Source organism: Stegostoma tigrinum, chromosome 16 (genome assembly GCF_030684315.1).
Source record: "Stegostoma tigrinum isolate sSteTig4 chromosome 16, sSteTig4.hap1, whole genome shotgun sequence".
Lineage (NCBI taxonomy): Eukaryota > Metazoa > Chordata > Chondrichthyes > Orectolobiformes > Stegostomatidae > Stegostoma > Stegostoma tigrinum.
In genome coordinates, this window is record NC_081369.1 from 18,957,952 (window position 1) to 18,985,615 (window position 27,664).

Sequence of the window (27,664 nt, forward strand, 5' to 3'; positions counted from 1 at the left end):
ATACCGTCCGAGGTCAACACATCCTTCCTTAAATATGGGGCGCAAAACTGTTCACAATATTTCAAAAGCAGCTTGACCAGAGCCTTAAGCAGCCTCAGCAGCACATTTCTGCTTTTGGATTCTACTCCTGTACCATTGCATCTGCCTTCCGAACTGCCAACTCAACCTATATGTTAACCTTAAGAGAATCCTGAACTAGGATTCCCAAGTCCCTTTGTGCTTTAGGTTTTCAAAGCCTTTCCCCATTTAGAAAATAATCTACTCTATTCCTCCTACCAAAGTGCATGACACCTCACACCTTCCACCACAGTATTCCATCTGCCACTTGTTTTCCCACTCTCTTAGCCTGTCCAAGTCCTTCTGCAGCCTCCCCTCTTCCTCAACATTACCTGTCCCTCCATTCTTTGTGTTATCTGCAAACCTAGCAACAATGCCCAGCGTTCCTTCATCGAGATTGTTAAATGTATAATGTGAATAGTTGTGGCCCCAACACTGAATCCTGCAGAACTCCACTCATCACCAGCTGCTACTCTGAAAAAAATCCCCTTATCCCCACTCTACTTTCTGCCAGTCCACCAGACAGCCAATCATCTATCTTGTACCTTGCCCTTAACTCATGGGCTTTTATCTTATTTTATATCATCCTGTGAGGCACCTTGTCAAAGATCTTCTGGAAATCCAAATGGATCACATCCACTAGATCTCCTCTGTCTAACTTGTTTGTTGCCTCCACAAAGAATTTGAACAGATTCATCAGACATGACATTCCCCTGAGAAAGCAATGCTGACTCAGCTTTATTTTATCACACGCTTCAAAGTACTCTTCCATCTCATCCTTAATAATGGACTCTAAAATATTATCAACAACCGAGGTCAGGAAAACCAGCCCATAGTTTCTTGTTTTCTGCTGGCCTCCCTTCTTAAACAGGGGTGTTGCATTAGCTATTTTGCAGTTCTCTGGGGCCTCCCTGACTCCAGTGATTCCTGAAAGATCACCACCAATGCCTCTGCAATCTCCCCAGCTATCTGCTTCAGAGAACTGGGGTGTAGTCCATCAGGTCTATTTGATTTATCCACCTTCAGACTTGTCAGTTTCTCCCGCAGCTTCGTCTTCATGTTGGCCACTATTCTCATCTCTACTCTGTCCTGGTTGGTGCCTTCCACTGTGAAAACTGATGCAAAATACCTCTGTCATTTCTTTGTTTCCCACTGCTATTTCTCTAGCTTCTTTTCCAGCAGTCCAATGTCCATGCTTGCCCCTCTAAAAACTAAGATATCTAAAAAAATTCTTGCAACCTTCTTTTATATTACTAGCTAGCTTATTCTCATAGCTCATCTTCTTTCCCTTTCTGCTATTTTTTAAAAAAAAGGTTATCCTCTGCTGTTTTTTAAAGGGCTTCCCATATTTCCACATCATAACCACATTTTCTGATGAAGTGTCTCGGCCCGAAATGTCAGCTTTTGTGCTCCGAAGGTGCTACTTAGCCTGCTGTGTTCATCCAGGTCCATGGTTTGTTATCTCGGATTCTCCAGCATCTGCAGTTCCCATTATCTTTTCGCCACATTATGTGCTTTTTCTTTTGCTTTTGCTACTATGCTGTCCCAGTCTTCTCCTGTCAGCCATGGTTGCCTCATTCTCCCCTTAGTATGCTTCTTCTTCCTAGGGATGAATTTCTGCTGTGCCTCCTGAATTACCCCAGAAATTCTGGCTATTGCTGCTCTACCATCTTCCCTACTTACTCCCTTCCCAATCAACTCCTCCCTCATGTCTTTTTAGCTTCCTTTGCTCAGGTGTAATACCATTATATCTGATTTCAGCTTCTCCACCTCAAACTGCAGGGTGAATTCAATCAGATATGGCCGCTGCCCTGAAAGGCTCCTTCATCTTAAATTCCCTAATCAATTTTGAATCATTACACATCATCAAATCCAGAATTGCCTGTTCCCTAGTGGCTGTACCACAAACTGCTCCAAGAAAAATCTCATAGATGTTCCACAAATTACCTTTTCTTGACATCCACTAGCATTCTTATTTTCCAAATCCACCTGCATAATGAAATCCCCATGATTATTATAATAGTGCCTTTCTTATATGCTTTTTCTATCTTCTGATTTGTTTTCTTCCCCACATCTTGACTACTGCTAGGAAGCCTGTACACAACTCCCATCATGGTCTTTTCTCCCCTTGCAGCTCCTCAACTCTGCCCACGCAGATTCTACCCCCTTTGACTCTATATTACCTCTTGTTATTGATTTAATTTCATTTTTACTACAAAGCAACACAGCACCCTCTGCCCATCTCCCTGTTCCTTTGATAGGACGTGTATCCTTGTGTATTTAGTTCCCTGCCCTGATCCCCTTGTAGCCACGTCTGTGATACCCACAACAACATACTGACAAATTTCAATCAAGCTCATTTACCTTGTTTTGTGTAGTGTGTGCCTTTTAAATTACAAAACCCCCAGTCCTGCATTGACTGACCCCTTCTATAGTTGTTCCCTCATCTGCTGTGCCTGAAGTTAGATTCCTGAGCCTTTCTATACTTTCTCTCCTATTACTTTTTCTGGAAACTTTAATAACAGCTGCTGAGACCTACCCCTACTCTTTAACATTTTTCATGCCACTGATGCCACCACACCAATCTTTGAGCCAAAATGATCTACAACAAGCAGACCCCGCACCCCCCAACCCTGCTCAACTCCAAGTTCCTCTACAGCACAGAAGACTCAGGCACCAGGCAGGCATCACAGCCTTCAGGTCTCAAACCTGGCCACAAACAACAGAGTCTATTCCCCTGATTATACTATCCCTGATAACAACTACATTCCTCTTTTCTCCTCCTTCTTGAATGGCTCCCTGTACCATGGTGCTATAATCAGTTTGCTCATCCTCCCTATAGCTCCCACTCTCGTCCACACAGGGAACAGGAATCTCAAACCTGTAAGACACATTCAAGGGCTGAGACTTCTTTAGCAATACCTCCTGGATCCCTTTGGCATCTCACTTTGGATGCAAACTTTCCTTGCTTGACCTTGCGAAGCTTATCTTATTGAAACACAGAATAGTAGAGTGGACTGCCAGGTTGGTTGCTGAAAGAATGGTTCCTCTTGTGGGAGAGAACTACAATGAGGGAACATCGCTTAAAAATAGGGGGTCACCCGCTCAAGACAGAGATAAAGATTTTTTTTTCTCTTAGATGTTTGAGAGTCTATGGAGTGCCCTTCCCCAGAGAGCACTAGAGTCAGTGAATATTTTTTTCAGGCAGAGGAAGATAGATGCATGACTATTAGGCAGGAAACTGGAGTTCTGGCTATAGTCAGGTCAACTGTAATCATGGAGCAGGGTTCAGACATTCGGCCCCTTGACCCTACTCCTAATTTACATATCTTGTAACTAAAGTCCTTGATCCCTGGAAGGATTTTCATTCAGGACTGCATCCTTTAGTATCTATTGCTCATCCTGGCTCCTGTTACAAAAATGCATCACTTCACTGTTTCATGCATTGAAATGCATTTGTCACATGTCCGTCTATTCCATTTCTTGAAAACTATCTCCGTGCTTCGCATAATTCTCAAAATTGCCAAGTTTTGTGTTAATCCACCAATTTAAAAATATCCCTGTGCACCCAAGACTAGAGTATTAATATAGGTCAAGAGAAACAGTATTTGCTGTTAGAAAACACACTCACTCCAGTCTAAAGTACAACTGTTCACCACAACTGTTTCACCTCAGAAGCTTCGTATCCAATTTGCTGTGCTGATGTTTGCTGTCTAGTTTATGTCTTTTTCTTCACTTTCAGATGATAGCTGTTGTGATCCTGCTATTCACAACTCCTCTAGACACATGTATTGTTTATTTAACCTTTTTCCAGTACCACTGTCTTTGACCTTACACCATGAGCCCCTTTTGCCAATTCATTTCTCTTGCCTTCTACCCTATTACAAACATTCTCTTTTATCCTTTAGCTCAACCTTTCCCCTTTCACTTGCTTGAAATCTATTGCAGCTCTAACTTTGCCCAGTTCTGATTAAAGATTATCCACCTGAAATATTATCTGAAATTTTCTTTTGAACTTGGGAGCACATTTAGTTCCCAAGCCCCAAGGAGCGTGTTGCAAATCTTCCTGGAGGTAGCCTCTTAATTGCCATCACCGGGCTCGCCATCTACCGAGGGATGGAAGATGGAGATTCCATTTTGCCACCCAAATCAGAAGGTCACAGAGAGGTGGCCGCTGGAAGCAGTGAGAATAGTGAGGAGGGAAGGGAAAACAGTTTCTCCTGTGGCCAAGGTAGCAGGACCCCGTATTTCTAGGAAAACCCCTTTCGGAGCCAGCATTAAAGCAGCGGAGGAAGGCAGCTGTGACTATCGGTGGGCCACTTCTTTGTGGCTTGGAGCTTCTACCTCCAGCAGCTTTGGCTTCTCCAGGAGACTGCCTCAGGTAGCTTGTTGCCTCCCCTCACAGCTGAACTATTGTCCCCTTGTTGGCAAAAAAATGCCAGGTGCTTCAGTGGATGGCTCTTATTTGGGCCTTCAGTTAGCTAAATTTGCCACATCAGCCTGGCCAGCAGATGATTAAACCGCTGCCATTCTCAGCACTGAGGATCCTCCATAATGGTAGAACCATGTCGATGAGTCATCTTGACATGGCTCCCTTGTATTCAGGATCCTCTTAGTCTGCCAGTCGAGGGGCTGGTGAAAATTCTGCTTGCTAACTTTATTTCTCTCCCCACAGATTCTGCCCGACCTACAAGGGCTTTCTAGCATTCTCCGTCAACATTTCAGATTTCAGCATCTACAGAATTTTACTTCTGTAAATTTATCAGCATGTTTGAGCTTACTTCGACTTAATGTTGAAATTCTTGCCAAGTGCTACGTGTCGGATTGATTTGCTCCTTCCAATAGACAAGACCAACGTCACCATGTCAGAGTCAAACCCTGCAAATGACAAAAAGGATAAACTACTCCGATAAAAAATTACTCGTACACAAATTACCACTGTGGAGAGTCACCTACCGTTGTCTGATAAGTCCAGGCTACTGATGGCATTCGCATCAATAATATGATCCTGGATCACTTGTGCACCTGCTGATCTTAACTACAAGAGAAACAAAAGGAACAGTTTGTGTTCGAATACTGCAACTATTTCATTGTGCCAACAGGTTTCAAATTGCATTTTCGCTACAGGTTTGGAGACGAGAGCTGATAAGGCCCCCAACCAAAAGTGATAAGATAGAGTTAGTAGCAGGGAAAGATTTATTCATACAGGAAGGGAATGAAATCTGCAGGTGATTCTCCTTCCCTGGGGACATTCTCACAAATTTCAGTGGCAGCTGTGCGTGAAGAGATCTGAACTGGTCAACCTGCTGGAAAGAAACTGCAGCCCAAAAGCTCCTGTTGAGAGAGGCAAGAATAAAATACCTACAACAGCACCAAGGACCTGGGTTCAATTCTAGCCTCGGGCGACTACCTGTATGGAGTTTGCACATTCTTCCCGTGTCTGTGTGTGTTTCTTCCGGGTGCTCCAGTTTCCTCCCACAGCCCAAAGATGTGCAGTTTAGGTGGATTGGCCATGCTAAATTGCTCATTGTGTCCAGGGATGTTTAGGTTAGGTGGGTTAGACATGGGGAAATGTAATGGTAGGGGAATGGGTCTGGGTGGGATGCTCTTCGAAAGGGTGGTGCGGACTTCTTGGGCCAAATGCCCTGTTTCCACTTTGTAGGGGTTCTATGATTCTATGAAAATGAGAACGTGGAAGTCATGCAATGGCTTTATTTTGTTTTATTTTAAAAATTTACTCTGAAGTGAATTAGGTACTGTATCCACACACCAGACTGACCTTCCAATTCAGAAAGGAGCTGCTTGGTTTTTGGGTAAATGCCAAGAGGATACAGGAATAGGGTTAGCTCCCTCAACTCTTGATCCAGTCCTGACGTTCAATGAGATCATGGATGATTTGTGACCTACCTCCATTTACCATCTTTGCCCACTTTAACAATTGAGCTAGTGTCAAATGATATTGGTGGAAAATAATTCAAAATTATAACCATCCTTTGCGTGCAGAGCTATTTCTTAATTTCTGAAAAATCAGGCTGTATTTGTTGAGCCATGCCCCTAAGTACTAGACTCCCCAAACTGTGGAAGTAGTTTCAGTCAGTCTACTCTAGCTGGCTGTCTTAATATTTTCAAAACTGCAATCAAATCACCCCTAAACCTTTTAGATTCCTGGAGTACAATGCTAATTTGAGAAAACTCTCCTTACAGCTTCTCCCTTGGCATTCAGATGTTATTCTTTAGATCTACATAACACTCCCTTCAAGGCCAGTGTGTCGACTCAAACTGCTTACAGTGCTCCAGATGATCGCACCATCGTTTGATATAGCTGAAATATTACGTCCAGTCCCTTGGATGAGATCATAGGAACTGAAGAAACAGGAGTAGGAATAGGTCATTTGGTCTTTGAACCGATTACATCATTGAAAAAAAGATGGATGAATCAATAATGGCCCTAATTCTACTCAGCTGACGACACCCCAACTCTCTAATGGTTAGAAAATCTGTTCTAGCACATTCTATGTTCAAGTCTCTACTGTTCTTGAACGTCAAGAATTACAAAGATTAACAACAAATGGAAGAAATTCTTCCAGAAATTCCTCTTCCAACTTGAATGTGAATTTTGAAACAGTGTCCCCTAATTCTCAATGTCCCGTAAGGGGAATATGTCCTCACGGCATCCACTTGTCAAACTCCCTTAGAATGTTATAAGTGTCAATAAGATCACCTCATGTCCTTCTAAATTCTAATGATACAGGCCCGGCTTGGTCAAACCTTTCTCCTAAAAGAACCTCTTCATCCCAGGAATCAGCCGAATGGATGTTTTCTGAATTGCTTCCAGTGCAGCTAAGGAGGCCAAAGTGGTAGACAATACTCGAGATGCAAAATTGCCAGTGCCCTGCGTAGCTGTTTCAATGCCTGCTCTACATTTAAACTGCAAAGCGTTGCCTATATTCGTCAGCAGGAGCTTTCCTGATTGGGTTTGTTAGCCTGCACCAATCAATGACTTCTGTCAACAAAGCCCACCTCTTTCCAATCACTACTTTTTCATATTTGACAGGGCAAACATTTCATGATTTTCAATGCACCTGATTTTCTCCTTCACTCTGTGAATTGCTGCATTGAAAAAGAATTCAAACTCAATGAATCAATAACAAATATTACAAGAACTGGCAAATAGTTGTCTGCATGTTTATGGCCTAATGGGGGAAGAGAGAAAAGCCTTCCTCTACAAAAAAGAAAATGGTTACATCAAACCTCCCCAGGAAATGCAGAGAATTTGCCCATTGAAAGGGACATCCTGGTAGAATCACTTCACAGAATGAGAGGGAGTGGGGGCTCCAAAAAAAGAAAACAAACCATGCATGTTAATTCTGATAGCGTTTTTCTTTAGCAGGATGCAGGTGTTTATTTTATTAAGTAGTAAAATCACAAAGATTATCACTGTAATCTGAAGGCACAGCTTTTTACTTATTACCTCGCAGTTGCTAAGATCCAGATGTATGTCACAGATGTGAGTATTACAGGCCAGGCCCTGAAGAATGGCTCTGTAGGGTACAATAAAAGGCTATTAGCAAAACAACTTGCCTTGAAATATTATACAGACACAAATAACTGAGGAGAAAGCAGGGAGTTATTATTTTTCGTGCAGTTTGTTTGATTGTATTTTGCAGTCAAATTGCAATTTTAAAGTTTGTCACAACATTTGGCCTCAACTCATCTTTGCTTTTTGGCTTTCTTGAGATTGGAGTTGTTGGGGGTGAGGTGAGGAACGGTCATTATGTAGGAGCAATCCCATAGCATGAGATGGGGTTTGATGAATAGCCAGCTCTTTATCTCATCTTCTCTGTTCCTGTTATTCTGATGGATAAGCATATGGACGAACATGGAATAGTGTAGGTTAGATGGGCCTGAGATCGGTATGACAGGTCGGCACAACATCGAGGGCCGAAGGGCCTGTAACTGTGCTGTAATGTTCTATGTTCTATGATGTTGGGAGAATAGGAGTCACAATTTTAAAGGTATATTAAGATTGCAACAGTCTGATTAGCTCGAATTTAAATCCTGTTGTAATCTAATCGAGGCATTAAAAATTATACAGAGAAATTGGACTTTTGGCAGGAGAATTCAGCATTGGATAAAAGTGTTAGAATACAGCAAATGGCTAGGAGAAGATGAGGAGTTAGGTGGCAAGGTGGAAGGTTAGGAAGGGAGAGACGCAGTTGTGCAGTGTGGAGGGTGCTGGGGGAGACGAGGGCTGCTGGGCAGTATTGGGGATGAGCTAGGTGAGGCAAGCAAAGCAAGGGAGTAGAGGAAGGGTAGTAATGAAAGTGGGGGGGTGGGTTTGGCCGGGAAGGAGAGCTGGTGGGTGGAAGAGGAGGCCATTTGTTTGGTACCTATCTGACCTCTCTCAAATCATTGCTTTGTACCTCCCTGCCGTCTCTCTAATTTAGAGAGAAAGCTGCTGTGGGTCCAGCTGTCAGAATTCAGCAGTTCCTCTGCCCTATTTAATTCTCTGTTACCCTGTCCACTCAAGAATACTGAACAGGTTTGATTGTGTTACTGCTGGGAAATGTAATTATTTATAATATAAAATTAATTACTGCTTTTAGAATAACTTGGAATTACAGTGTCCATTTCAAAAGCTTTAATGATCACTGAAACATACAGTACCTTACTGCTTCCAGTGGTAGCTTGATACCCGACATTGTGATGTACTTTAATGATAAACAGTTGCTGAAGAACTGCTTCAATGAAGGGGGAATTTCCCGAGTTTTCCTACAAGAGAGAAGACGTTGCACTGAACTAGAATCAGTACTGAACCAGTGACACCAAAGATGTAGGGAGATTTTCAAACTTGTCATCAGATATTTACTGATTAAACATCCGCTAAAGAAATCAGTACAACTGAAAATTGAGCAGTTTTATCAGCTTCTGACCTGCAACAACAGTCTGATGAGTGATTTGCAAGTGGAAAATCTATCCTAGTACAAAGAAGCGGTTAAAATGAAACAGAGTTCATTAGCAGCTTCTCAAAAAAAAGACACACAACCTCAGAGATGGGACCAGGAGGTGATTTTGAAACTGGCTTTCAGGTTCAAACTGATTAAAGTGGTAGACTTGCCTTCACTTAACACACACACTACTGCTGTCTCAGGGCAGTTACTTGTCAGGGTAATTTTGAGCTTTTATCATTTCAACTTCTGTTGGTTTTCCAGCTTAACATTTTTTTTCCCTTAAATTCTTATATTCCAATAACCATCCGAAAGACCTCAAGCTACAAACTCAAGTCTGCAAATGGATAGAACTGCAAGTCAACAAGGTATGGAGCTGGAAGAACTCAGCAGGCCAAGCAGCATCTTAGGAGCAGGAAAGCTGACGTTTCGGGCCTAGACCCTTCTCTAGACGGTCTCTAGGCTAACAAGCCTGCAATAGTAACTAGGCCAGCACCTCCCGCATAAATAGGATTCTGTCTGACTTAGCTTTGAATAGCTTACCAACTCAGCCTTGACAGCCCTCTGCAGTAAAGAATTCTACAGATTCAGTACTCTGTAGGGAATTAAAAGTGAGTTTTGCTTAATTTTATGGTTATAATTTCACAGAAATGTCTGATAATCAAAGGTGAATTGGTATTCAGCCCATAGTGTGTCTGCTATCATCTCAGATTCATTGAAGATATCCCAGTTGATTAGGATCATGTGAAATTGACTGATTTTGGAGTCTGTGCTTCTGTCAGTAGTCAGTTCCATTTTAAATGAATCACCTCACAGAGCAAGCAAACAAGAGCTAAAGAATTTAAACCCATTATATTTCACCAGACCCTTCTTACTTGTGGGAAAATACATTTCGGTCGAGGATTAGAGAGATCAGATGTGTACAACATCCGCGATTCAATGCTCCAAAAAGCTGAAAAAGGAGAAATGCAGAAAATTAGCAATGGGATACCAGAATTTTTAAAATATCGTAACAGACATGACTTTATCATTATGTAAAAACTCCTTTATAGAACCTAATGAAAGCCTCAACTTCTAATTTTTAAACTTCCATTCACAGGATGTTGACATTGTTAGCTGGGCCAGTAAATATAGCCCATGCCTTGTTGTCCTGGAGAAGGTGGTGTTGAGCTGCCTTCTTGAGCTGCTGTAGTCCTCCGTTCACACGTACACTCACAATGCCCTTAGGGAGGGAGTTACAAGATTTTGACCCAGCAACACTGAAAGAATGGCAATATATTTCAAAGTGATTGGTTTGGAGGGGAACATTCAGATGTTCTCACGTATCTCGTGGCTTTTTCCTCTTAGCAGTTACCATAGGCTTGGAAGATATGAACTAAGAAGTCTTGGTGAATTCTGGCAGTGTATCTTCTAAATGATACATACTGGTGCTACTGAACATTGAAGATGAAAGAAGTGAATATTTGTGGATGTGATGCCAATTAAGGGGGCTGTTTTGACCAGGAGGACGTCAAGCTTCCTGAGTGTTGTTGGAGCTGCATTCACCCAAGCAAATGGGGAGTATTCCATCACACTCCTGACTTGTGTCTTGTAGATGGTAGATAGGCTTTGGGGAGTCAGGAAAGATTGGTAGCCTTTGACTGGATCTTGTAGCAGGATACTTATATGGCTAATTCAATTCAGTTTGGTTATGATCTCATTGAAAAAGCGCACAGGACACATCTGGGCAATTTTCTACATTATCAGCTGGATGATTGTGCTGTAGCTGTACCAGAACACAGTTTGGGCTAGGGGCCAGCAAGTTCAGGAGTATAAGCCTTCAATATTGTTGCTGGAATACTGTCTCTGATGTTAGGCACCTCTGGAGTGGGGTGAGGTGGATGATTTGGTCAGTGCTTCTGGCTGAGGTTTGTTGCACATGCTTCAGCCTTACCTTCTGCACTGATTTGTTGGGCTCCCCATTTGAGGAGGTGGGTCTTCATCTTCAAATTAGTCACTTAATTGTCTTCCACCATTTACTATTAGATGTGGCAGGTCTGCAGAGCTTAGATCTGATCCATTTATTGTGGAATTGCTTAGTTTTCTATTACTTACTGTTTGTCATGTAAGCACTACTGGCTTTGTAGCTTCACCAAATTGACACCTCATTTTTAAGTATGCTTGATGGTGCTCCTGGCTTGCCCTCCTGCATTCTTAATTGAATTAGGATTGGTCCCCTGGCTTGATGGTAATGGAAAAGTAGGGGTTATGTCATGTCATGTGGCTGCAGTAATTTTGTGGCTGCTAATGGCCCACAGCACCTCATGTATGCCCAATCTTGAGATGCTAGATCTGTTTATCCCAATTAGCACGTTGAAATGCCCCACATGATGGAGTATATCCTCAATATTTCATTGAATTCAGACAAATGCACAACATGTTTATTTGAATTAGACTTTCTAAATACTGCTGGAATGATGAATTATAACTTGTCATTACACAAACAGTTTAAAGTGAATGACAGGCATGTCAACCTGTAGAGAGATTTGATGGTGATGCAACAGTGCCACCTGTTGGTGTCTATATACAATTTGATAAAGAAATGGTTGAGAAAGAAATTTGCATCTTTCATCACCTATGATGTTCCGAAGAGTTTCACAAGCGCTATGAAGCAAACCACAATCGCACTGTGGGACAATGTAGTGTGTCAATTCACGTATAGCAAACCCCACCAACAGCAATGTAATAAATGATCAGATAAGCAGCTTTTTCTGATACTGATCAAGGGGGCAGGTGAATACAGGTTCAATGCATCCAATGCAAAGTTCTGAATCTAGGTCTTGCTGTTGTTGAGATATTGGGGCATGTGACTCCAAGGCACAAGAGGGTCATCCCTGGGTCAGAGTTGTAAACCGTCTACTGGCAACATGCATGAAACAACACTGTTGAAGGTCAATGAACAAGTTACCCTTTTGATCATGTAGACACAGAATGAACGAAATACTTCATTTGCATTATCGTTAGATGTTACAAAATACATTAGAGCTAATGAAATATTTTTTGTTGTTGCATAGAGAACACAGCATTAATATGCTCATAGCAATCTCCCACAAACAGGAAGGTGACAATAATTAGATAAAATGTTTTTTTGTACTGATTTAGGGATAACTATTGACCAGGACCAGGGTTAGCTCTCTTGCTCTTCTTCAAAATACGGGATTTTTACATCCAATTGAGGGGTCAGATAGAATCTCAGATCAATAACACACCTGGGAGATAGTACTGTCTTTGTGGATGGGGTTGGGAATGTAAAGGAGGAGGAGAATGAAAGAAAAATTTGCATATGAACTGCGAAAGAATATCTTGTTATTCTACTGTCACATCAATGCTAACACAACTGTCAACATATCTACACATTTCCCTTGCTTAGTGCTGAGGAAACTTTTTTGAAAAACAATGATACAATTCATATTAGAAAAAAATGCATGTTGCGTTGAGTTTTTCAACTGTCTGCTCCAGAAATAAGAATAAAACTACAACAGGACCTAAACTAACAGATATGACCTCATTCTAGGAAGACTGGCATAATGTGAGAGAATGTTACTCTTACACAATAGCTAAAGACTGCGGTACTTACAGAATCCAGAGCACAATCCGTACCTGCCAGATCCAGATAAGTCAGTGCATTCGGATGAGAAATGAAATTATAAAAAGTCTAGCACAAAAAGAAAACATGTCAGTTTTGTAAAAAATGTCTGAATTTCTTATGGTCAAATCATCTTAAATGTTTGAGTGATAAATATTTGATTGTAATATTGAATATTTATGTTTGAAATAATATTCAATCCCTGCATTTATTCGTTTTATACCAATGTAGAGATTAAAATGGTATTCTTGTATACAGCTGACAAAATCATCAGATGGTCCTTCTTAGCACATTGACAAATGATGTCAGCCAGCACACTTACTATTCAAAGTTGTGTCTGGGCCATTGAAATACCAACATTGAGATTTTTCTAATGCTGTTGTCACAGTGGAAATATTAAGAGAGGTAGGTGCCAGATTTGACAGTCATGCGAACATAAAGCAGGCAAATATCTATTCAGAGACAGACAGGTTCTTGATTAGGAGGGGGATAAGGTTTACAGGAAAATCCAGGAGAATGGGGTTGAGAAACATATCAGCCATGATTGAATGGAGCAAAAGCTATGAGCTGAATGGCCTATTCTCCTATGTCAGATGATCTAAATACTTGGCTTATTCCGTGTAGTTCTCAGAAATGAAAGGAAAGCATTTTTGCAGGTGGATTTCTTTACTTTCGTTATTACAGCAGTTATTCTTTCAGTAGTGATGTCAGAAGATGGTATTAATATATTATAACAAGATGATTCTCAATAATAAATTTTGAGAAATATTGGCAGAGATAGTGTTGTAACATTTGGATCACAAGGTGACCTCTCAACTTGTGTAAGCTCCATGCTCGGTTAGGAGTTTTCAACAATCCTGTGAAATTTAAAAAATGTCAACTATTGTTAATATTAACCCTAGGACCATACTCAGAAAGCCATGGTCATATTACACATACTTTGGTCTTATATTGGATTATGGTCTGCTGTCAACCATCAGTTATTTGTCAGTGTCTGTCCTTTCAACCACAAACTTACTGTGTTCCAAAATAATACAAGCTCAGCCAATGTCGGCCTATCAAATGATTTTTATTTGCTGTTTGATGGGGAACTCATATGCTGGTAACAGTCAACATTCTTACAACTGTCATCTAGCTAATCTCAAGGGAATACAAATCATGCTTAATCTTCCAAATCCTTACTTAATTTTGATGAATCAACACCATTTCTCCTATTACCTGTCTGTTTTCCCCGCAGAGGCAAAAACTTAGTCCACACTGATATCCACCTTCTTGTTAAAATATGCCTCTTGCAAAGCCACTTGGGACTTTTGGCTATTTAGGCTTAAACCAGGTCATCAAGGTATTCTTACAACCATGTATATCTGCTAACTATTGGTCATTTATATAAACGATTTGGAAGAGAATAATGAATGACACCAAAATTTGTGCAACAGTGGACAGTGAAGAAGATTATCTAACCTTACAAAGAGATCATGATCAATTGGGTCAACAGGCTGAGGAGTGGCACATGGGGTTTAATTTGGATGAATGAGAGGTATTGCATTTTGGTAAAACAAATGAGACCAGGACTTATACAATTAATGGCAGGGCCCCGGGTAGTGTTGTTTAACAGAGAGACCTAGTGGTTCAGGTACATAATTGTTTGAAGTTTGCATCACAGGTAGACAGGGTGGTTAAGAGGGCTTTTAGCATGCTTGCCTTCATTACATAGACCTTTGAGGATACGAGTTGAGATGTCATGCTGAGGTTGTACAGGATATTGAGGAGGTCTCTTCTGGAATACTATGTGCAGTTCTGGTTGCCCTGCCAAAGGATGGATGTTATTAAATTGGAAAGGGATCAGAAGAGATTTACCGAGATGCTGCCAGCACTGGAGGGTTTGAGCTATGAGGAGAAGCTGGGACTTTTTTCAGTGGCGCATAGGAGGTTGAGTGGTGAACTTATAGAGGGTTAGAAAATCATGAGGGACATAGATAAGGTCAGTAGCAAAGGTCTTTTCCCAATGGTGGGAGGGTTCAAAACTTGAGGGCATAATTTTAAGGTGAGAGGAGAAAGATTTAAAAGTGACCTGAAGGGCAACTTTTTCACACAGGTTCGTGAGTGGAATGAACAGCCAGAGGGAGTGTAGATGCAGGTACAATTACAACACTAAAAAAAATTTGGATATGGACTTGAATAGAAAAGGTTTGGAGGGATATAGGCCAAATGCAGGCAAATGGGACTAGTTTAGTTCAGGAAACTTGGGTTTGCATGGACTAGTTGGACCAAAGGGTCTGTTTCCGCACCTTGTGACTATGATTCTAGTTGAAAATAACTAGCTTGTAGATGGTGCTGTGATGTATTTTCCTTTCCATGATTAATTGAGAAGAACTCTTCTCAGGAAATATTGAGAAATCTGTAGGGAAGGAAGTGTTGAATTGGTCAGTGTGGTTTTGCGCATCATGTTATTAGTGACGAGGGTGAAAATAAGATTCCCAGGACATGGGCTGCCAACTTGCTGTCATCCATTTTACACCACCAGATTCAACAATAATCTAAACCACTTTCAAACAAATCAGCTGAAATCAATTTAGAAAGTTGGACACCAGTTTGCAAGATACTCACAACTTTCCTTGATGAGGAACTGTTTCAACATTTACGAAGTGGAACTAGCAGTGGATCTGAGAATGTCTGCTGGGGAGGAAGTTACTTGAGCCAGGGGAAAAGTTTTGTATATACAGGAACTTCATTGAAAGTTTCTCCACTTCAACTTTCATTGCATAGATTACTAATTCCCATCTTGTTGTTTTGAAATCAAGTGCATTATTAATAGTGAGTTGACCTGCCATACTGGCATATGCTCTTGGATCCATAGCTTCAACTGCGTTATTAATCATGAGTTGAGTTTCCGCACTGACACATGTTTCTTGGGCCAGATAGGAATAATCAGACACTGACTAAAGGTTTAGACCTCAAGAAAACAAATCATTATTATATGACGTCTGTATTCCTGCTTCTATTCACTTACACAAGTATCTTCAGCAGCTAATATCCCAGGATTTCCAGAGATATCCAGGTGAACAAGAGAGGATGAACAAATTTCATTAGCAATCAATGACTGAGCTAAAGAGTTAAGACCTGAAAGAGTGAAGAGAAAAGATGAAAAGCCATGTAGAGGACTAAGTTACAGCAAGACTAACTAAAAGTGGTTTTATTTATCCACTGAACATGCTATGTTATAACATGCAGATAAGCGACACTCTATATTTGAATTACTCTCTTTGAGACATTAACTTACATCTTGATTACTGGCATTGAGGTAGTATCTGTAACTTGGCTATTCCCATTGAGGCAGAGATCAATGGAATTTATTTTTCCAATAACAGCAGAAATGACTAAAAAATGGTTGTTTATTCTATTTCTTTAGAAATTCTGCCAGTGTTCCACCAAAGTAATAACATGAGATTGCAGAAACTTATGGAAATTCTGTGCTGGCTTCTCCAAATTGATGAAAATGACTTCCTTCCATATCACTGCCCATTGAGCTTCATTACATTGTGTGTGTGTCCATTGAAGAGATGTGCAGATTTGGAAACCTCAGCTGTATGACTAATAGTCTTCCTGTTACTCATATTCAGGCTACTTGTAAAGGCTACCAAAAGACCACCATCTATTGATTCCTTTTTATTATTCACTTCTATGGAAAAGGAAAAAACACGGAGATACAATGAGCATTATTTGAATATTTGGATTGCCAAGTTTATACTCGTACTGTGGTAACAATGCAATTTGTCTTGCTATTGCATTCTTACTTGATAATTTGAATATTACTTGATATTTAATTCATGCATATAGCCTGAGTGATAATTTTTCTTTTTGCTAATATTCGTATCCAACATATTGTGCTTGATCGTTGTGTTTTTCTTCCTCCCTTCGGTATGTGTCTTGTCAATCTATATTGCTATATCAACCCAACATACTGATGGTCATTGCATCACACTATCATATATGGCCCTTAAGGCAGCACAAAGTCACATGAAGAAAATGCACAATTGTAACATTAAATGGTTATGTATTAGAATGCTAAACATTTAGTTTGGCAATCCTTTCTTTCCATATGGATCACTAAAATGATTTGTTTATGATAAAGTTAGAGCCACATTCCAAAAGGGACATTAATTGTCATTAAAAAAAGAAATGCAGATATCCAGAAATGAGATTTAAATCATTGTTAAGTCTTGGGCATTATTTAGAAAATACATGGGTTGAAATAAAAACAGAAATTGCTGGAGAAACTCGGCATGTCTTATACCATCTGTGGAGAGAGATACACAGCTAATGTTTCAAGTCCAATGACAATTTTTTGCAACATCCTGAAAGACTGATGGAACTCAGTTTAGTGGGGGATGTGCTGCTCAACTCCACCCTCCAGAAGAAAAAAAAACTGCCTTCCGACCAGAATTTGTTCCAAAGACCTTAAGCAGGTGAATGTTGGATTTAAGCCAGGTAGAGGTCCAGCCCTCAAGAGCTGCTGGTCAACCTGATTGCCTAAATAGCAGTGCCGTTAATGGATATCACTGGGATTGCAAGGAGGCCCACTAGGATTGAGGAGGTACCTGAAACATAAGTCTCAAGCATTTTGTGCAGGCAGGTCTGGGGAGGCCTGGAGGGACTAGTGGGCAAGTGAGTGCAGCCTGGCATCAAGAGACAAAGGGATGGTAACATTTTGAGGATGTTATGATGGAGCCTTGATACACAAGAACTGTTCCTCAAAGAACGTACCGCCTCTGCCTTCCAATCTTTTAACCAGCTGAGTTGAAAAAAATTGCCCACCAACTCCTGCCTGCACATATGCTGCACAATAGGGATTGTGTTGGGGGACAGGCAGTGGGCTAGCCATCCATCATGTTTTGTGAGTTCCCACATTGCTAAAAACATGCCAGGTCAGTGGGGTGGGGATGGGGAATACCCAGTCCTTTATTTTTTTTCCTTATTTTAAAAATGTTACGTGAAGTTATAAAATATAATAAATTTCAAATATAACATTAGCCCCTCTTGATGTTTCTGAATGGAATGTCTCTTCAACTCAGGTGAGGAACTGGTGACTGTTGTTTCCCTTAATAACACCTAGCGACTGAAACCAAATGTTTGTGAATCATTTCAGCAGCACAATGCAGGGGGCTGTTATATGTAGTGTGGAGATGGAGGAACACAGCAGGCCAGGCAGCATCACAGGAGCAGGAAAGTTTATGTTTCGGGTCAGGATCCTTCTTCAGAAGAATGGTCCCAACCCAAAATGTCAACTTTCCTGCACATCTGATGCTGTGTTCCTCCAGCTCCACGCTGTGTTATCTCTGACTCCAGTGTCAGCAGTTCTTACTATCTCGGAGGGATCTGTCATATAAAGGATAATAAAATGTGAGGCTGGATGAACACAGCAGGCCAAGCAGCATCTCAGGAGCACAAAAAGCTGACGTTTTGGGCCTAGACCCTTCATCAGAGAGGGGGATGGGGTGAGGGTTCTGGAATAAATAGGGAGAGAGGGGGAGGCGGACTGAAGATGGAGAGAAAAGAAGATAGGTGGAGAAAGTATAGGTGGGGAGGTAGGGAGGGGATAGGTCAGTCCAGGGAAGACAGACAGGTCAAGGAGGTGGGATGAGGTTAGTAGGTAGATGGAGGTGCGGCTTGGGGTGGGAGGAAGGGATGGGTGGGAGGAAGAACAGGTTAGGGAGGCAGAGACAGGTTGGACTGGTTTTGGGATGCAGTGGGTGGAGGGGAAGAGCTGGGCTTGTTGTGTGGTGCAGTGGGGGGAGGGGACGAACTGGGCTGGTTTAGGGATGCAGTTGGGGAAGGGGAGATTTTGAAACTGGTGAAGTCCACATTGATACCATTAGGCTGCAGGGTTCCCAGGCGGAATATGAGTTGCTGTTTCTGCAACCTTCGGGTGGCATCATTGTGGCACTGCAGGAGGCCCATGATGGATATGTCATCTAAAGAATGGGAGGGGGAGTGGAAATGGTTTGCGACTGGGAGGTGCAGTTGTTTGTTGCGAACTGAGCGGAGGTGTTCTGCAAAGCGGTCTCCAAGCCTCCGCTTGGTTTCCCCAATGTAGAGGAAGCCGCACCGGGTACAGTGGATGCAGTATACCACATTGGCAGATGTGCAGGTGGACCTCTGTTTAATGTGGAATGTCATCTTGGGGCCTGGGATAGGGGTGAGGGAGGAGGTGTGGGGGCAAGTGTAGCATTTCCTGCGGTTGCAGGGGAAGGTGCCGTGTGTGGTGGGGTTGGAGGGCAGTGTGGAGCGAACAAGGGAGTCACGGAGAGAGTGGTCTCTCCGGAAAGCAGACAGGGGTGGGGATGGAATAATGTCTTGGGTGGTGGGGTCGGATTGTAGATGGCGGACACCTCCGACACTTCCGCCATCTACAATCCGACCCCACCACCTTCCTCCGACACTTCCGCCATCTACAATCCGACCCCACCACCTTCCTCCGACACTTCCGCCATCGTCGCAAACCATTTCCACTCCCCCTCCCATTCTTTAGATGACATGTCCATCATGGGCCTCCTGCAGTGCCACAATGATGCCACCCGAAGGTTGCAGGAACAGCAACTCATATTCCGCCTGGGAACCCTGCAGCCTAATGGTATCAATGTGGACTTCACCAGTTTCAAAATCTCCCCTTCCCCAACTGCATCCCTAAACCAGCCCAGCTCTTCCCCTCCACCCACTGCATCCCAAAACCAGTCCAACCTGTCTCTGCCTCCCTAACCTGTTCTTCCTCCCACCCATCCCTTCGTCCCACCCCAAGCCGCACCTCCATCTCCTACCTACCAACCTCATCCCACCTCCTTGACCTGTCCATCTTCCCTGGATTGGCCTATCCCCTCCCTACCTCCCCATCTATACTTTCTCCACCTATCTTCTTTTCTCTCCATCTTCGGTCCGCCTCCCCCTCTCTCCCTATTTATTCCAGAACCCTCACCCCATCCCCCTCTCTGATGAAGGGTCTAGGCCCAAAACGTCAGCTTTTGTACTCCTGAGATGCTGCTTGGCCTGCTGTGTTCATCCAGCCTCACATTTTATTATCCTGGAATTCTCCAGCATCTGCAGTTCCCATTATCTCTCAGGATCTGTCATATGGTGTTTTTGCATTGTAAAGGATGCAAACGGAAACAAAAATAGGTTTTTACCATTCTGACGTATGACTATATACATTTAGTATTACCTTCATTTTATCTAAGTTTCAAATAGGGAGGTCCAGTCATAGGAAATGCTGCAGCTCTAATGCTAGACTTCTTGCACAATTGCAGTGAGTAAAAGTGAAAGCTGTTTTGCAATGCTGCAGACTGAATCCAATGATGATTCAGAACAGGCTTTCTCATAATTAATTCGCACTCCAAATACTTCCCCGTTCCTCCATCATTTGTAGATGACAGGTACATATAAGGATAACTTCAACTTATTTTTAAGAAAGTTGGCTTGGTGAAGACTTACCTTTTGTAGTCAGTGATGTTCTGGAGAGGTTGAGATGCTTCAGTCCTTTGGGCAGTTTTTCAAACTGCTGACTGAGTGCTGACACCCCTATTGAAAAGAAGGAGGATCAATGTATCATTGATTCACTTTATTGTTGATTGGTGCTGTATGACAGCAAATTATCATTGATCTCTTCATCTTTTAATCTTTTAAAAAGTCATTAATTTTTTAAATGTTCCTCCCTGCCTTCCGTGCATGTTCTCTGTGCTGGAGAGAGCAGTGAATCCATTTGCTTCAAGACCCCTTCTCCATTTTATTCAGACACCAGTTCAGAACTCAGACTATGAGGATGATGCGGTGAACCACTTTATCTTACCATGTGATGGCACAGCACTTGCTCCAACAAGCTGCTACGTTACTGAGTCATGTTTTAAGTGTTTAATAAATGGTGAAGTAAATGATTTAAGGAAATGCCCATTCATCTTATCAGATTGAGCTGTTTTTCTCAGTTTTAGTCCCTATCCTGTGGTCAACCTGCAGGACCCAAATGTCAAGACTTAATTGGGGATATTCTGAGTTTCCATAGACATGTTGCAGTTTAACCATTTGAATCTAATATGTTGTAATCAGGATCAGCAAAATCACATGCCCTTATTTAGCCAGTTGTTGAAGCTGGTGTTTTAAATGTACTACGTGGTGGAGGAGTCTAATTTCCCAACATCATTTTTAAAAAGAAGCATTTGCAACACCTTAAGCGGTGCCTAGAACAGATATTCCAACATAATCTATGATAGTGCTATTTGTTATACCATTGATGAGGGTGGGCGATGGTGGATGATACTTTTGGAGTGCAGTAGGCCACTTCATCTACCATTATCTTGTCCCTGTAATTACAGTGCCTGTCTTAGATTTAATCAAATACTAAGATGAAAGTTAGAACTGAATTAGTTAAAACAACAATTAGATTATCCTCAGAGATAATGGGAACTGCAGATGCTGGAGAATCCAAGATAACAAAGTGTGAAGCTGGATGAACACAGCAGGCCAAGCAGCATCAGAGGAGCACAAAAGCTGACGTTTCGGGCCTAGACCCTTCATCAGAAAAAAAGGATTAGATTATCCTGATATGTTACAGTACTGTGAATTTGTGAGAAGCTACAAACTGCTGCTCACATTTTTCACTAGACTAAAATCCAGCCATTTCCTTGTTGATTACACTCTGACCTCCATTACATGCACAATGATTCAAAAAGCCAATCTAAGAAACACAAAAATCAGCAAGATCGCAGTAGTATTTTCTGTCATTAAAAATTCACCTCTTGTAAATAGAAACCATGACTTGTGCTATTAAAAGTGAATGCATCCATATCTCAAGTAGAACACTTTTTCGAATATTACACACTAATAACTATAAATCAGGAGAAAGGAAATAGCAAGGACTAAAGGTGAACATGATAGAAAAGATAAATAGAAATTCTGTCATAAGGTCAGAACTTTGTCAAGATTGGAATGCATCCCAGTGAATTAAAGACTAACACAAAAGCAAGATATTGTGTGGATGCTGCAAGTATGAAGTACTGAACAATCTGGCAACACTCGGGGAAAGAGAAGCGGAGTTGATATTTCATCGGAACATACCTTTAAAATATATTTTGCTTTTGTACTATAACAACCATGCCGCTGGTGCATTTTCCTTCAACTTAATAAGGATCTGACACTAGAGCTGCTATGCCCCACCTAAATGAAGCAATTTCATATTGAAAGGCTTCATGAAATTAGACACTTAAAGTTCTGAAATGGGCTGATGCCTGAGATTTGATAATTCAGATGCTTAAATATTTAACTCCCGACCAGAAAGAAATGATTCAAGTCTCTGGATTGCTTCTCAGTCAGAATTACAATTCCAGACTGTTTTGTGGCACTGTGATAAATGGAATAGACTTCAAACAGATCTGGCAAGTCAAGGCTGGGAATCCACGAGATGCTGTGGACCATCGTCAACAGCAGAATTGTACTCAAGCATAATCTGCAACCTCATGGACCGACATATCCTCACTCCACCATTTAGCACCAAGCCAGTGGTCAACCCTGTTTCAATGAAGCGACAGTGAAATATGTCAGAAACACCACCATGCGTGCCTAAAAATTAGATGCCGATCTGGTGATGCGACAAAACAGAACTACACATGTTCCAAACAGCAAAAGCAGCACGTAATGGACAGAGTTCAGCGACTGAACATCCAACAGATCAGATCTAAGCTCTGCAGTGTTGTTACATCTAATCATAATGGTTTAGTCAATTAAACAATTCAGTAAAAGGAGGCTCCACAAATGTTCCTATCCTCAATCATGGGGGTGCCTAGCACATTAGTACAAACGATAATCCTTAAGCATTTGCAACAATTTTCAGCCAGAAGTGCTGAGAGGTCTCCAGCATCTTAGATGCCAGTCTTTAGCCAGGTTGGTTGACTGCATGTGATATTGAAAAACAGTTGGATGCACTGGATACTGGAAAGGCCAAGGGCCCTGACGACATTCCAACAATACACTAAAACTTTTACTGCAAAACTAGCTGTGCTCTTAGACTAGCTGTTCCAGCAGACGTACCATAAGTGTATCTACCCTCCAATGTGGAAAATCACCCAGGTATGCTCGTACAGGGCATACAAAAAACAGCACAAATCTAATCCAGACAATTAATTTCCCATTAGGCAACTCGCTAATATCTGTAAAATGATGGAAAGTGTCATCAACAGAGTTGTCAAGCAGCATTTGCTCAGATGCTCATAATCAGTTTGGGTTCCAGGAGGGCCACACACAGCCCTTGGCCTCATTATAGCCTTGGTTCAAACATAGACAACAATGTTGAAATCCAGAGATGAAGTGAAAGTGACTGACCTTGACTAAGATGGCATTTAAGTGAATGTTGGGTAAAAGAGCCCTAGAGAATTGTGAGAAAAACTCTTGCTTGCTTATAGGCATGCGTGGCTCAAAGAAAGATGGTTGTGGTGTTGGAGGCCAGTATTCTCAGGTCCGGTTAGTGCCCTAGGTCCAAACATCCTCAGTTGCTTCAACAACATTGTTTCCTGATGTTTGCTCAATGCTCAGCACCATTCGCAACTCATCAGATATTGAAGATTCCCATGTCCAAATGCAGCAAGACTTGGGAAATATTCAGGTTTGAGGTGACAAGTGGCAAGTAATATTCATGCTACACAAATGCCGGGCAACGGCCATCTCCAACCAAAGAATCAGCATTCGTTGACATTCAGTGGCATCACCATTACTAATTCCCCAGCAACAATATCCTGGGGTTACAACTGACCAGAAACTGAATTGGACTAGCTATATAAATGCTATGGCTACAAGAGGAGGTCAAAGGCTAGCAATCCTGCAGTGAGTATCTCATGTCCTGACATCTAGCCTGCCCACCATCTACAAGGCACAAATCAGGAGCGTTACAGCGTATGCCTCACTTGCCCAAATGACTGCAGCTTCAACAACACTCAAGAAGTTTGACACCATCCAGAACAAAGTAATCCACTTGATTGACACCACATCCACAAACGTTCACTCCTTTCACCAATTATGCTGAGTAGTAGCAGTATGTACCAGTTACAAGATATACTTCAGAAATTCATTTTAGTTGGTACATTTCAAACCCACAAGAAACAAAGACAGCGGATACATGGGAATACCACCACTTTCAAGTTCCCCTCAAAGCCACTCACCATTGTGACTTGGATATATATCAGCATTTCTTCAGAATCAGTGGGTCAAAATCCTGAAACACCCTCCTTAACAGCAACATGGGCCTAAATATACAAAATGGTCTGCAGCAATTCGAGACGGCAGTTTGCTCACCACCAGTTTTTCATGGGCAATAAATGTTGACCCCAGCCAAGGTAGCCCATATCCCATGAATGAATTTTCGAGAAAAAGCTTGGTGCTAGAATTCCTTGGTATGCAGCTGATCCAGTGGATTTAACACAAGTAATTTATATTTTTAGCAAGTGGAAGGAAGGCTGACTTACGGGGAGGATACTGGAACTGACATTATCCACTTTAACCTATATAACGTATTGTTACCACCAGCTATTCCTAAAGTTGCATTCATGCATTTTTTATTTCCCCCCCCATATGTCGAGACAAGGATGTAAAGTGGTAAGTTCATCCATGCATTGACCAAAATGAGAGAAGGGAAATTGTAGCCAACATCAAAATAGTTCTATAGCAATTTTGCCAGGAAGAAGTAAAATGAAAATGAGGAATTTCATCTTTACCTCTGTCCTCCAGCTGGTTGTTGGATAGATTTATGGCGTGAAGCACAGGGTGGATATTCTCTTTTAGAGCGAGTGCAATTTTTTGTCCAACATCACTGAAAGAATAAGACAATAATGTAACATGTGCATTGATCAACTAAAATTCAACATAACAACAGAAGCATAGAAGCCAGGATCCTGTTTTCACTTCTCTTGTTTAGGATAGTCAAAAATGAAGGAAATGGACTCACCTGTTGTTATATATCAAGAATTAAAACTCTCTGGACTAAAATCAATGATTTATCCAGGGAGCAATGGCACAGTCATTTTATTCCATGCAATGAGAAATGAAGATCTTTCTCCCGAGTCCAACCACTGAAAACATATTGGACTAAAAATTGGAACTGGCCCATTTGTGGGGACAGCTTTCATGGTGTTTAATTTTCTCATGAATGGCTGACTGATGTAGGCAGCGTGCAAACTGGTGGCCTAACGTTTCATTATACAAAAGGGTTTCTTCCAAAATCAACTTTTTGAACATTATTGCTGAGTTAAGCCACATTTCATTTTACGGTGATGCAAACGTTTTTGCGTTAAGCAAAATTAATATTTCCAACACATTAAATATAATTTTATTCCAAACTAAATAAGAATGCAGGAGGTTGTGGCACACTGGTTATATCTCTAGTTCTGGGCCAGAGTGTCTGGATTCAAATCCACCTCAGGTCTTGATGATCACCAAAGGTGTGTCTTAATCAATTAGGTTGGTTACCAAACTATAAATCTTTCCAATGTGCCTGCGGCAGGCAGTAAGAGTAGGATAAATTCCGAGTCAATCGGAACTGTGTGGGAGCTGTAGCATGGCAATTTCCCCCACATTAAAAGGCTCCATCATGAGCTGTTGCCATGAGCAAAAGTCATCCTCATTCTGAGGGGCTACCAAACAGAAAGAAAAAGGTCATTAAACCACAACAGAATGGAGAGTTACGTGGAACAGTCCATCTTCCGCACCTACACAGGCCCCAAACCCCACCTCTTCCTCCGGTACATTGATGACTGTATCGGCGCCGCCTCTTGCTCCCCAGAGGAGCTCGAACAGTTCATCCACTTCACCAACACCTTCCACCCCAACCTTCAGTTCACCTGGGCCATCTCCAGCACATCCCTCACCTTCCTGGACCTCTCAGTCTCCATCTCAGGCAACCAGCTTGTAACTGATGTCCATTACAAGCCCACCGACTCCCACAGCTACCTAGAATACACCTCCTCCCACCCACCCTCCTGCAAAAATTCCATCCCCTATTCCCAATTCCTCCGCCTCCGCCGCATCTGCTCCCACGATAAGACATTCCACTCCCGCACATCCCAGATGTCCAAGTTCTTTAAGGACCGCAACTTCCCCCCCACGGTGATTGAGAACGCCCTTGACCGCGTCTCCCGCATTTCCCGCGACACATCCCTCACACCCCGCCCCCGCCACAACCGCCCCAAGAGGATCCCCCTCGTTCTCACACACCACCCTACCAACCTCCGGATACAACGCATTATCCTCCGACACTTCCGCCATTTACAATCCGACCCCACCACCCAAGACATTTTTCCATCCCCACCCCTGTCTGCTTTCCGGAGAGACCACTCTCTCCGTGACTCCCTTGTTCGCTCCACACTGCCCTCCAACCCCACCACACCCGGCACCTTCCCCTGCAACCGCAGGAAATGCTACACTTGTCCCCACACCTCCTCCCTCACCCCCATCCCAGGCCCCAAGATGACATTCCACATTAAGCAGAGGTTCACCTGCACATCTGCCAATGTGGTATACTGCATCCACTGTACCCGGTGCGGCTTTCTCTACATTGGGGAAACCAAGCGGAGGCTTGGGGACCGCTTTGCAGAACACCTCCGCTCAGTTCGCAACAAACAACTGCACCTCCCAGTCGCAAACCATTTCCACTCCCCCTCCCATTCTCTTGATGACATGTCCATCATGGGCCTCCTGCACTGCCACCATGATGCCACCCGAAGGTTGCAGGAACAGCAACTCATATTCCGCCTGGGAACCCTGCAGCCATATGGTATCAATGTGGACTTCACCAGTTTCAAAATCTCCCCTTCCCCCACTGCATCCCTCAACCAGCCCAGTTCATCCCCTCCCCCCACTGCACCACACAACCAGCCCAGCTCTTCCCCCCCACCCACTGCATCCCAAAACCAGTCCAACCTGTCTCTGCCTCCCTAACCGGTTCTTCCTCTCACCCATCCCTTCCTCCCACCCCAAGCCGCACCCCCAGCTACCTACTAACCTCATCCCACCTCCTTGACCTGTCCGTCTTCCCTGGACTGACCTATCCCCTCCCTACCTCCCCACCTACACCCTCTCCACCTATCTTCTTTACTCTCCATCTTCGGTCCGCCTCCCCCTCTCTCCCTATTTATTCCAGTTCCCTCCCCCCATCCCCCTCTCTGATGAAGGGTCTAGGCCCGAAACGTCAGCTTTTGTGCTCCTGAGATGCTGCTTGGCCTGCTGTGTTCATCCAGCCTCACATTTTATTATCACAGAATGGAGAGTATTTTCTTTTTAAAAAGGAGCAAATGGATTGTTCCCTCACAACCTCAACTAGCTGTCCATTATTCTTAGTATCTAAAAATCTTCAACGAAAGCGATTGGGGCCACACACAAAACAAATAAAACAACAGCGTTGAATCATCAAGACCAGAATAGTCTCAGGTTCAAATCCTTCAGCGGTGTCTGTCCAGATTCTCACTCACTCACTATTATTTACAGCCTCTGCGAGAGTGAGAAGAGGTGAATTTACAGCATTTAGATCAGCGTTGCTACTTTATGTATTTATGTATGTATGGGTCAATGAGGGTTGGATAGCACTTCACACCGCTGGAACTGCAGGCAGCCAATAAAAGTAGGAAGAAAAATGCATTAATGATTGTTAACATGATGAAGATATTATCAACACTGATAGTCTACTTACAACTTCAGCCCAGCATTTTCTAAAACCAGCTCCTCCAATTTAGTAGACGAACTGATCACATACAGCACCTGCTCTATCACATCAGGGCTCTGGAGGGGAAAAACAATATTGAAAAGACTAGATCATTTGCAAAGTCAACATGTAGATTCCAAATTAAGACTATCAATTATCACTTTCTTTAGTGTCACATGTTCTAAACTTGTCAATTTGTTAATTTTCCAACTGGCTCAACATAACCGTAGGTTGTCCAAAAAAAATGTTGACAAGGGCCAGAAATGTATTTCTTATGACTTGTGGGAAACTTCTCAATTTTGTAAAGAAATT

At 42.4% G+C, this 27,664-nt stretch overlaps 1 protein-coding gene across 1 annotated transcript in view; it reads right to left on the reverse strand.

Annotated features, from left to right (window-relative positions):
• Nucleotides 1-27,664, reverse strand: part of carmil2 (capping protein regulator and myosin 1 linker 2) — a 175,759-nt gene that overhangs the window by 78,199 nt on the left and 69,896 nt on the right. The window contains exons 10-19 of the mRNA XM_059651643.1: nucleotides 27,341-27,429; nucleotides 24,375-24,469; nucleotides 20,113-20,199; nucleotides 15,641-15,750; nucleotides 12,622-12,699; nucleotides 9,881-9,957; nucleotides 8,725-8,829; nucleotides 7,529-7,598; nucleotides 5,014-5,095; nucleotides 4,839-4,935 (exon numbers count right to left, since the gene is read on the reverse strand). Coding sequence (XP_059507626.1) covers nucleotides 4,839-4,935; nucleotides 5,014-5,095; nucleotides 7,529-7,598; nucleotides 8,725-8,829; nucleotides 9,881-9,957; nucleotides 12,622-12,699; nucleotides 15,641-15,750; nucleotides 20,113-20,199; nucleotides 24,375-24,469; nucleotides 27,341-27,429 — 890 coding nt within the window. The remainder of the gene's footprint in view (nucleotides 1-4,838; nucleotides 4,936-5,013; nucleotides 5,096-7,528; nucleotides 7,599-8,724; nucleotides 8,830-9,880; nucleotides 9,958-12,621; nucleotides 12,700-15,640; nucleotides 15,751-20,112; nucleotides 20,200-24,374; nucleotides 24,470-27,340; nucleotides 27,430-27,664) is intronic.